The sequence below is a fragment of the Camarhynchus parvulus genome, chromosome 5 (assembly GCF_901933205.1).
Source record: "Camarhynchus parvulus chromosome 5, STF_HiC, whole genome shotgun sequence".
NCBI lineage: Eukaryota > Metazoa > Chordata > Aves > Passeriformes > Thraupidae > Camarhynchus > Camarhynchus parvulus.
The window spans coordinates 46,453,997-46,466,332 of record NC_044575.1 but is presented as its reverse complement, the minus strand read 5'-3'; the positions used below and the strand labels follow the sequence as shown (position 1 = coordinate 46,466,332).

Genomic DNA, 12,336 nt, shown 5'->3' with positions numbered 1-12,336 from the left:
CCATGCCACAGAACATCCGTGGGGATGGGCGTCACAGCATCCATTCCCCAAGCTAATGCCAGGTGATGGAGTGGACAGAGGGGTCTGATGTGTGTGAACAGGTGTATGTAAAGAGTCTGGTCCCAGCTGTGTGAGAGGTAGGAGAGGGAAAATAGGGTCGTTCCTCATTCCAGCCTTTGAAAGAGGCCATGAAAAAAGGACCCACGTGGAGAAATTGTGCTGCCTTTGATGTCTGCTTTTTGAGGCAGTGGCATGAAGCCTTTATGAAAAATGTTAATACTCACAAGCAGCTGGAACTGTAGTTTCTTTCCTTTACTTGTTCTAAGCCCTGAGAAGCCAGTGTAGAGACTGGCTGAACTCAAATTCTTCCTCAGAAATTGTCCCCAGTTACAATAGTCTAAAGCTGCACAAAAACCAAACCTTTGCATAGACATCAAAGTGGGCAGGATTTGCTGGTTTCTCTGTCTCTTCATGGACATGTCCCATTGCACACCTGGAGCATGGGAAGGCTGGGACCATCCTGTGCAGTCCATGGACATTGTGTTTGCATTTATCCTGCAAAGAGCAAGGTCTGGCTGTGAAGACTCTTCATTGTGAATAGAGAAATCCAGGAGCAGCTGCATGAAAAATCAGTGGTCCCAGTCTGGTTGAAGGTAGAGACAGATTGCCTCAAATGCAAAGTGATCTAGATAGCTGCAACAGTCAGTTAATTTTATAAGTTTTAATTTTCTTCTCAGCTCCTTGCATTTATTTGTGTTGCAGACACTCTTCTTTCTGTAACAGAAGATCTGCAAAGAATTTTTGTTCATTTCAACAGAAATTTATCATACTATTTAAATAATGTTGTGAAATTATATTTAAATGATTCTGTGAAACAGCAGTAGCTTCATTCTTCACTCTTCCATCATTCAAGTTGTTGCCTATGTTTGACAGTGATTAAATGGCAAGGTAGTTATCTGCATTCAGCAAAATATCTGGACACAAAGAGCCATAATTTGGGGGAGGAAAAGCCCATTGCCTGAAATGCCAGTTTCTACAATCACTTGACTGATGAGGGGCATACTGTCCTTGAGAGAGAGCAAGAGAGCAGGGAGGAGCAGCCCTTGCTCATCTCCTCTCTCTGTCCCTTGTTTCAGCCCCACATTTTTCTAGTACTGATGCCCACCCTGACCCAGAGCACAGGCATCAACAGCCATTCATTTTGCAAACATGGTAGGGAATTCCTGTTATTTTTTTCCTCCTCCACTTTCCCTTCCAATATGGACATGTTTTTGTAAGGACACCTTCTAATGTTTCTCCAGTTTTCCTAGTTAATGTTTGTTAAGCACTTTGAAGATAGCAAGCATTGAATAGTTGTTCAACCTGTTCCAGAAGGTCTAGAGAATTTTAAAGAACTAAGAGGGAGATCTAACTTTGGGTTTCCACTGGAGTTATTGTATTACAGAGTGGCAGATAAGTTTGTTGCCCTCATGCCAGCACCTGTGAGAACATGTATGTCTCAGTTTTGTGGGGGCAGATCGTGCCTAATGCAGTAGAGTTACAAATAATCCCATATTTCTGGGTGGAGCATACATTTTCCAATCCCAGGCTGGTTCTACAATGCTTAGCAGAGCATGGTACACTGTGAACTGAGCTCCATGACTGTGCCTCAGCTGCCTGCACTGCTCTGCAACAGGACAGGCCTTTGAGGAGCAGGATGTGCCCAGCTCATCCCCAAAGGGCACTGCCAGTGCACAGTCCACTGCCAGGCATGGCCATGGCCATGACCATCCTCCAGACACCTTTTGGCTTTGTTCAAAATGCCTTCATTTCATGCATTGAATGTCTTTTTTTTTAATTTATTTTTTATTTTATCTAGTAGCTTTTTGCCAGTATAAAAAGCTGGCATTATGAGTTCATTTTTTTACATTAGTCCCATTCATTTTTCTCCTTTTATAATCAAAACATATTGACAGTGTATTCTACACTGAGAACACCCAATAGATAATGTCAGCTGTAATGTCCCTCAGTCAATAAAACCTTTTAAAGATCATTAGAGGGAATGCAAAGAGTGGGTTATTATGTGAGGGGTCATTGAAAGTACTTTTATCAATTATGTCAGTTAATTGTCCAGCATCATAATAATAAAGCTGCTTCTCTTCCTTAAGATTGGTTTCATGTAGGAGCATGATTGTGAAGTTAGCTTAATTGAAGACTTGGTAGGAAATGGGATTGCATCCATCACCTTTGTCTCCCAGGGACACATCTTCCTGTGTAACATCAGAACAAATCCTCCTCAAGTCCAACAAAGTCTGTGGAATTACTCTGACTTTGCACTGCTGAAAATAAATGGAGACTAAATTCCACTTCTTAAATTTCACATGTGTCTCAGCAATCTACTGCAATTACCTGCAATCTGAACAGTCCAGATCCTGCCTTTAGACATACCCAGGGTGACTGCAGCAGGCTGAGAGAGCTGCACTTCTGCAGGAAGAGATCTGCCCCCCATGCTTTGCAGCCCGAGCGCACCAGCTCAGGGAGCCCCTTAAGTGCTGATGAATGGCTGCCCAGCAGTATGGATTTTTTTTTTCCATGAGAGAAACACTCAGCAGAGGCTCAAACCACACACAGAGAGGGGAATCTGAGTGTGAACCAGCCCAAAACAGAAATCGCCCACATGCCAGCAGGGCTTAAATATCCTCCAGAAGCTAGTCAGCTAAAATTGGCTGTGAGGCAGAGCAGAGTTAGCTGTAAATCACAGGCCAAAAAGCATTCACGTGAACAGTCAGAAGAGAAGCAGCTCTCCTTGGGAGTTGGTATCTTGGAGCTATGTCAAGCTATCCTGCAACATGATTTCCAGAGCTGTGAAAGACTTTCCCTTTTTGCATAATCATCTTAGCACTATATAGAGCACTTGCACAGATTTTCTCCCCCTCTCCACACAAGACAGACAGAAAAGGTCTGAAGATGTTAAAAATTGTATGATTACTTGCTCCTGTAAATATTATTTATCATCTAACTGCTGGTTCAGTTTGTCTAAGATTGAAGTACTCAAAGGTCTCTAGGGAAAGAATGGCCTTTTCTGATTCATACAAGAGTTTTTATTTGTTTTCATAAGGGGCAAAGGGGCAATGCAGCTTGAGGAAGGAAAACTCCATCAAATATCTAAACTGAAAATAACCCAATAGACATAATCCTTTCAAATGCTGAAGGTAATATCATCCAAGATACCTCCAACACTTTCTAGTTTGGAAGAGTAAGTAAAAAAAATCATATATTGTGATAAAAAGTAATAAACACCGGGACAAGACAGTTTGTAGGTGCTTTAGATGCTGGACTATCTCTGTAACCTGAATGGAGATGGAAATATGGGGGATACATGTAAAAACCTTGGGAGACAAACACTGAGCTGTAGTGAGTGTGTTGCTAAAAGTTGTCCAGATGGAGCTGCTTTTTATTATAACTGTAAAACATTTGCTTTGTATGTGGGAGGCAGTAGAGCCAGTAACCTCTTCCTACGAGTAATGAATAGTGTACTGCCTGTTTTCTGGACAGATAGATGGTCACATATGGCCATTAGCTAATTTAATAGAGAAAAACTAAGGTTCCGGAGAATTTTCATCCTTTGGGTTTCTTCTTTGACTTCTGTCTTCACATTGTCAAATAAAATATATCCAGTCTGATTTTTTTTCATGTGTCTCTGAGACAGTGAAATGTAGAAGTCAGAATGTGACTTCTTCCATGATTCTAAAGATTTTCACCAGAGAAGTGTCCTCCTCCAACATGAGCCCCATATGTCTAAGCCATAGCACCAGGCTGGCCAGCAAGGCTGGTTGTGTATGGCTGCACACAAATTTAATGGCTGTGTCCCTGAAAGCAACTGTTGTCAATGCACTGAGCTCGTCTAGCAGGAGTCCTATTCACAAACCAGTCTTAGAAAGCAACTTCTCTTGTCCCACCACTTGCTCTTGTGGAAAGTGATTCCCCTCTGATGACTGAGGCCAGGAATCAAACAGTTGTGTGATGAACTCCCCCAGTACTGAGATGTAAACAGCCTCCATTCATGTTCTTTTGTTCTTATAAACATTCAGATTATGCAGAGTGATGGTCTCATAATTGAATAACATGACAAAATGTATTCTTCCATTCCTATCTGCTAAATGGGGATGTATTTGAAGTATGACTGTAGTCCACACATCATCATGTCTGGGCTTCAAGCAGTGAAGTGTAGCCTGGAGCCCTCAGCAGAGCTGCCACAGGTACTGCTAGCATCCTAGCCCTGGGGATGAAGCTGAGTGGAAATAAACTACACAAATATCTACCCTGATTCTTGGACTTTTTGTAACCCAGAAAGATGCCACTGCAGCTTGATCTCTACTGGTATATAGGTAGCTCGGATATTCCTGGATGCTTCTATTTATATGTCCCCTGAGGATAGACCAATCCTATGAAGCAAATGTGTATACTGTATGAGACCCGATTTTATTGAAAGTTGATATCTTTTGTGTGTTGATAGCTAATGAAATATGGTTATGGAGAAGAGCTTTGAGATCACTGCACATGCAAGTGAAATAGCTCCCTGATTTGCCTTCTCCCTTCAGACACTTTGCCCCAGAGACTGGCACTCAACCCAGCACCTGCCAGCACCAGAAATGGAGCTGCCAAATGGAGCTGCCCAGAGAACTTTGTTCAGGAATGAAACAGCAATCAGGAGAGAGACAAGCTCTTTACATGCTACTAAAGGCACCTTCCTGAGAGGAACTGAAAACACAAAGGGATTTTTGGCACGGGCACCCCTTACACTGGCACAAATACAATTGTGCAGACAGTAGGGAGATGCCTCATAACTTTCACCTTTGGTAAAATCTGTCAGTTGATACTGATACCCATACAGTGCAATCTTTCGTGTATATATGTATATATATAGAGAGAGATTTTTGCAGTTGGCTTTTACAATTTACAATTTTGTACCACTGCTCAGCAAAGAGTGAAGTTTCACTTTGAACTTCTGAGAACTGGTCATTCCCTCCAACAATGCATACCAAAAAACCAGTCTTTCCTCCTCTAACTATACATGAAAAGAAGAATGACCCTCTATTGCTGTTTGGAAAGAAATAGGATATGTATTTCCCCAGAGAATAATCCAGGGCAGCAAATCCCCAAGTGGAGACAGGTGTCTTCTGGCAGTGCTGAGTTGGGTGTGGGAACCCCAGGAGGAGGTGAATTTGAGATCCTGTCATGTCTCTGCTGCCAGCCCAAGGTCACCCCTTCCTAGCTTAATTGGATTTTCTTGGAACCCAGCCTTCCCAGATGCTGGGCTGCATGCACAGGCACTCAGCAGAGACATTGCTGTGGAGGTAGTTAGCAGAAACAGGTTTGCAATACTCAGGCTGTCTTGTGAAATCAGGTTTTATTCTAAACTCTCATCCCTTTCAAGCATGAAGCACCTGGAAGTGTGAAGTATTAAATGTGGACTGCACTGGGAGTTTTAAACTCTCTTGCAGCTTACGGTTCTGGACAAAAGTTCTGTTCCCATGTCAAAGTGATCTTATTCTTCCCAAAGCTTTATTGAGCCTATAATGAGGTGTGATAAAGTCATGACTAAATGAATAGTCTGCTCTGGTTTTACTTGGTTTTGTCTGTGTAGCCATAGTGAAGTGTGTACAAATGGGACACGAGGTGAAGCCCTTTCCTAGTACTCTATCATATAACTGCCTTACAAACAGTAGGTCTATGCCAAATATACACAGTAGCCAAAGCTGGCAGGGAGGGTTTTGTCAAATATATAAACTAAGTTTTGTGACTAGACATGATAAAGGCCCAAAAACTATGTTTCCTCTAAAAAATTTTCTAAACATAGAACATAAAAATTGTGTTTGAATTTGCATCAGTACATTGACCTTTATCCAGGACTCTGCAGAGGATTGGTACAAGCCAATGTGACAAGCTAATATGAAATTCTTTGATAAATAATATATATAATGTGATCACAACTTCATCTGAAATTTTAGCTTGACATGTGAAATACACTGTTAAACAGCTGTTTGATGCTTTCTTGATTTTAGGACTCGCACAAGTTAATGCATGCATGGTGGAGAGGTCATTATGGACTCTGAGGCACCATTTCAGGCGTGTGCTAAGCTGTACAGAGTTGCATGGCCAGAGTTTCATTCACAGATGTTTGGCATGAAGACCCAATTTGTTTGCTAAACAATGTATAGACAAATTATACTGTAAAACAATTCAAACCACTCATTAGTGAAAAGCCTGTTTCGCCTGCCACCAAGTGAGTATGTCACAGCTATGAATAGTTCCCTGCTCATCCCTGCCCTCACTAATTTGAAATGTCCCTTTAACCAGTCAAGAGCAGCCCTGGAATGGAAATGCATAAATGTGTATCCATAGCTTATCATCTGAAAGGGGCTTGGAGCATTACACTTTGGAAAATCATCCACAATTTGGCATATTAGACAGAAAATAGGATAAAAGGGTTCTCTTTGGTGTGCAAGAAAATTTGCATGCTTGGATCTCAGCAGTGAACAACAACTGGAGTAAAAAGAGTTAGTGGCACAGAGCTAGTGGCACACAGAGAGCCAATGCCCTAATGCAAGAGGGCACTTGAAAAATCACAAGCCAAAATGACTTTTACATGGGCTAATTTAATCATGGTGACAAGTGCATACCAGTGTGCCAAGCCAGTGATTTAAATGTTGTAACCGGGGCAAGTCTGACCCCAAATCCCTGCCCGTTGTGCATTTGAAAACAAATGGAGAGAAAGAGTTAAACAGAGCAGTCTCCAAGCCTGAACTTTTGCATCTAACAATAGTCTTTTCATTGAGACTCAGGAAAATAAGTGCTCTGTTTTGCTAGCACTAACCCTGAGCAATTGATAAAGCAGAACCTTGATAAAATCTCCATTCCCCTATTTGCAGGCTCTGAAAAAATACTCTTCCGTTGCATGCAAGTGCCAGTGGTGTGATATCCCCGGCAACCTGTCTAGCAGGCTCTGCAGAGGGATCTCACCATCAGAGGTGAGCCCTCAATCCACCCAGGTCTGTGCTGGGACACCAGCCTGGGGAGGGGAAAGTGCAAATTTCAGGACAACTGAAGCACTACATCTTAAAACCACTACTAGAAAATGTAAAAATGTAGATTAAAATGAGAGAAAGACATTTTTTAACGTAAAGAAAGAAGAAGTCTAGTTAGGGAAAGAAAATGGAACTGGAGAGGGACAAAAACATAAGAGACCAAAGAAAGAAGGAGTAAATAGGAAAAAAACAGCAAGTAAATTGGCCAAAATGTCTTCATTTTTAAATTATCGATAGGTTTGGAACTGGGAGAAAAGAAAAACAAAAGAATTTTTGAAAGCAGCAGAGATATTTCGACAGTCGCTCCGTTTTTCCTGCCATGACAAAAAATAAGCAATAAGCACTGCCATCAGATTCCCCATTCTTCCTGTCAGGGATGTGCTGTGGTGGATGTGTGCTTTCAGTGTCACAGAAGAAAGACCCACATGACCTTGTTTCAGATTCAGACAGGCACTGCATGTTGAGCACTGAAAAACAGTTTATCAAACCCCTCAGTCTCCTTAACTCTTAGTCTCCCCTTCCATTTCCATTCTCTAATAGCTGCAATCATGACTAACATTAACAAGCTTTAAGTCTTACCAGGTAGAGAGGCACAAAGTATCATAATCAGAAGTATTTTCTTTGAGATTACAAGCAAGGAAATTTACCTACCTGTAATCCCTCTCCATAAAGCTTTCATTAATACTTTGCTGAAATTAAATATCATTAACCATTTTGTAATAATTGCTGTTAAAAATTAAAATATTAACAAAATTAAATATCATTAACCGTTTTGTAATAATTGCTGTTTGTTTTGTTAAACATTGATGAGAACAACAGCACAGAATGACTGTTGTAATACATGTATCTGGTCCTCTTTTTGCCCTTAGCAACACCTTAAACTCAAGACACTCATGTCTGAAATATCTGTGTGGAAAGCACAAAGATTTTTTTTTCCTCCTACTATGTTTAAAGCTTCAAGTTAAATTACTTTTGAGAAGGGAAGTTGTGAGGGGAAGTTACAAGATGGAACATGGTCTGTTACAGGACTTAAGCTCAGGTCTCCCTTTTCAGAGTAACTATAAAATCCTAAATAAATTATTTTGCTCTGTGGTGTACAGATGCTTGATAGTTTTCTGCACTTGTTGAGAATTTCCTGAATTTTCTCACAATTAGCACGTGATCCTGGACTGTGTTAGCAAATAGTAGGAGTGGCCACTAAACAAAACAAGAAGGTGATGCTGCTGGAAGTCTGGTCGGTCACAGCAAGCACCATGTTTCAGTCTCTAGCTCGGACACCTAGAACACAGACACCTCTATCTGGGCTAGCAGACTAGCCTGCCTTCACTGACAGTGCAGGGGAACACAAATGCCTTGGGCACAAACAGCTTAAAGTGGATACCCATATTTTGGGTATCCACTTTAAGCTGTTCTGAATCATGTTTAAAAGAACCTGTTTTTCTCCACTGGCTGTGGAGGATGTCTGGGATGGTCACCACAGGTGTGTACATATCTGCGCTGGTCAGATGAGTCCACTCCTAGTGACTGAACACGGTGGTGTTCTTATGACCAGTGAGGCACTTGGGTCCTTGGTGGACATGACTGGTCATCATCCCAGCTTGAATGATATGACACTTTGAGGAGAAAGGTCATGACTGCCCCAAGGCAGAGCCAACCCAGCACCCAGCCCAGCATCCCAGCCTGTGTTCCAGAGATGAAGGTGGCAGTGGAGGACATTCCTTCCAGCAGCCTTCATCTCATGCAACAGGGACACCTGTATCCATTCGCAGACTAGCATGGGGACACCAAAAGCACATCATGGCACCTTAGGATCAGACATGTCACCTTGCAGGTGGACTATGATGCTTGACAAAATTAGCTGCTGCTTTGGCCTGTGTTCAGAAAGGGAAAAATAGACAGAAGTTTGATATTATTATGTACCTTACATGTCCTGGCTTTCGATCTGTATTGACAAAGAAGGTGTTGATCTCTGTTCTTTCTTCTCTCCCTTCCCTGCCTGTACATCACCAAACCTGGGCTCACCCAAGGAAACCAATGAGAAAAGAAGAGAACGGAGCCAGTCGGTCGGAATATGCAATGACCTCCTCCCAGAACAACAAAACAGTTGATAACAATGCGGTCGTATAATCCCCGGGAGCCCGCCAAGTGCAGGAGGTGGCAAACTTTCAAAGCACACACACAGAGTATGCAAGGTGGGTGAAATGAGGCAACCAAGGGAGCTCTGTGGCCAAGGACTTCATTTCAGAAACAGCGCACGCATCAGTGATCCAGAAGAGAAAACCAGGCTGCTCTCCAGGCTTGCTGCTGCTCCAGGGGAGGATCAGCTCACCCACCTGGGCTGCCCAGAGGAAAGGCCTCACAAAGGCATAAGCACTGCATGCTGCATCCCATGAAAACCATGTTGCCATGCCTCCCCCTCCTTCTTCTTCTTCTTCCTCTCTTCCCATACTTTTGTGTTTGAACTGAGTGTCACAAAAAGCTTCTGGAGTAGGATCTTTTGAGGAGAGGGTGATCTGCTAGAGTGGCAGTAGTTTACCACAGATGGGAAGAGGGAGGTGTCTCCCTCTAAATGGGAGGTGTCTCCCTCTAAAGGGTGAGAGGTGTCACCTATGTGCTTCTCCAGCCTGTGCAGTTTCATACGCTGATGCTTCATTCTTTTCATTCTTACTATTTTGTTATTACAAAGAGAACAATGGTTTCTTTTAAGCAATCAAGCAAAATTGCCCTGAACTTCTGACTTATTCAAGAAATTTATCTGTGGTCTGGTGACTATGGAGTTTTCATGGCTGAAGTGTTCAGGCAGAAGAAATCAAAATGTAAGATTTTAGCAATTAGCATTGCTATTGAAAGAGATGTTATTAAGATGTGCTTTAAACATTATTACTCCATAATCAGCCTCCTTTTTTGCACCACACTTTTATTTTATCTTCAAAAATATTCCTTTGTGAAACTGCATGTTTCTCTGTGTTCGCATCATGCTGATTCCCCAGGGAAACTCCTACAGGAAAGATACTGTTTACATCTTGGTGTGAGTGTTGGGACAGGATTGTGTTGAAAGGACTAGCAGCCCTTTGAAATTCTCTTCATTCACTGGTTAGTGCTGTTCCCTCAAAGCGTTGAGTCTCTTGAACTGATGCACTGAGGACATTGCAGGTCTGGCTTGTAGGACCACTTTGAGGGCCTGGTAGCTGGTTGTGCCCACGTTACCTCGGTCTCTGCCTCTCCTGAGCTGAGGCTGACAGTGGTGCCGAGTTCAGCATACAGTTCAGTATACTTTGCATGACATGGATTGCAGACTATTTAAAGCAAAGCTGAATCTACCCAAATTCATTTCACATAGGATCTCAGGTCAGACTCAGTAAGTAGCCCTTAGGATAAAGGTGATGAGGCTAGTTGAGATGCTGGTCTTTCCTTACCTCCTGAAAACTTTCCTTTGTGTCATATCTCCACCTGTATGTCTCCATTTACCTCTGTGCTGAAAGTAGTGATGCAGTCAAAGACAAATTTACACCCTGGCGTCTTGTCTGGACAGAAAACTTCGGTACCACCCGGTCTCTGTGTCTGTGGGTAACTCCCAGGCACCGATGCAGTCTCACTCTGGGACCTGGCTGCCCCAGCTGTGTTGTCCCTCAGTACTGCAACACACCAATACTTTCAGTTTTATATAAGGATGTGCCTGAACTGCAGAAATCAGACCTGGATTTTGAGCTCATTCCAGCCTGTGGGTAATCTGTTCCTGGGATGCAGAGTTTGGTGTGATGGTAGATGAAGACGATGTTCTGCAGATCTTCCCAAAAAAGCTCTGGAATGTTCAAATCAGCAGTCTCAGCTCAGGCCCATCTGCAGTTTTCTATTACCTATCAAACAATAGGGTATATGTAAATACAAGTACCTTTTCAATTATAAAAGGAAATGCTGCTATATATTGCTCTTGAGAAATTTATGGTTATTCATTTAGCTTTTTAGTCTGTCATCACTATGTAGAAGTTTAACTGCATAAAATTATTTTTTAAAGTTAGACTTTCTTTGGAAGTTAATGCAATTGCAAAAGTGAAAGGAGGCAAGTAACCACAAGTATGATCATTCCCAGCCATTCCCAGTTAATATTGTGTGCTTGTGCAAGACACAGTGATATATCCTTAGATCCAAAGTGGGATTAAAATTATACAATTTACAATTTGAGTCTAGTATCCCAAATGTTGATTGTCTAAAGCACTTAGCCCCTAAATACTATAATAAAAATATTGCAAGTATATTTCTAGAATATTTTTAAGCTATAACATTTATTTTGGTGTAGTTACCTATGTTTTCCTTTCTTTTTTTACTCCAGTTGTTTCAGCCTAAATGTGGAAATGTGGCATATTTTGAGACTGGTTGCATGTTTATCTGAGAGTATAAAGTATGAATGCAGATAAGTTTAGAATAATATGGGCTCAGGATTAGCACTTTTTCCTAAAGGTTGTTGATTTTATTTGTTTCCTAATACAGCTTTAAAGGCATGTTCTGTAAGGTCAAAATCACAAAAAGGATTTCTAGGTCATTATGTCCATCAAAATATGTCTGTTTTTGCAAAAAAAAGAGTAAAAAGAGATGGTCACTAAACTGTTTGATTTTCAGTGGTATCAGTGGTAAAATGTCCTCACTAGAGAAGACCCTGATGACAACACAGCCCACAAGCAAACCCAGCCTAGGGCCCATGAAGACTTCAGGAGAACATAAACTTTAAAAGCTCCCTGGAGAGTGGAGAGGCAGGGCATTGCAAGGCACAGCACATGCTGCCTAGGATCCATTTCCAACTCTGCCACTGATCTGCTGTTTACTAGCAAGTAATTTTGCCTCTCTGTGCCTCAATTTACCCATCTGTATAATCACAATAAAAGCAGGTACCAGCTCTGCAGCAGCATTTTGAGAGAAATACACGCAGCTTATTTGCTAGGTGGATATACCATATCAATATATGCAACATGCTGATAAACGTATCGGGCACCTAATTGCCATAATAGTTCCTGAGCAAGCTTTCCTCTTGTGCTTTTATATTGCATAAAAGAAAAGCAGCAGCAGATGGGCTGAGAGTTGCTCTTCTGCTTGCCCAGACCCTTTGCTCTCAGCCCTCACATGGCAGCATGGCAGGAGAGGTGGGAGATCTTGCATGGGGTAGCTTTGCCTTTAGATTCCTGCCCAAGTACAGCTGGGTATACATTGCACCAAAGGGATCTTGAGAAAGGTGCTGGGGAAAGTGTACTGGAATCAGACACAACTCTTCAGAAAA

At 42.0% G+C, this 12,336-nt stretch overlaps 1 protein-coding gene across 1 annotated transcript in view; it reads left to right on the top strand.

The window, feature by feature from the left end:
* Nucleotides 1–9,828, top strand: part of PRIMA1 (proline rich membrane anchor 1) — a 46,569-nt gene extending 36,741 nt beyond the window's left edge. The window contains exon 5 of the mRNA XM_030950504.1: nucleotides 9,095–9,828. Coding sequence (XP_030806364.1) covers nucleotides 9,095–9,194 — 100 coding nt within the window. The 3' untranslated portion in view covers nucleotides 9,195–9,828. The remainder of the gene's footprint in view (nucleotides 1–9,094) is intronic.
* The last annotated feature ends 2,508 nt before the right edge of the window (nucleotides 9,829–12,336 follow it).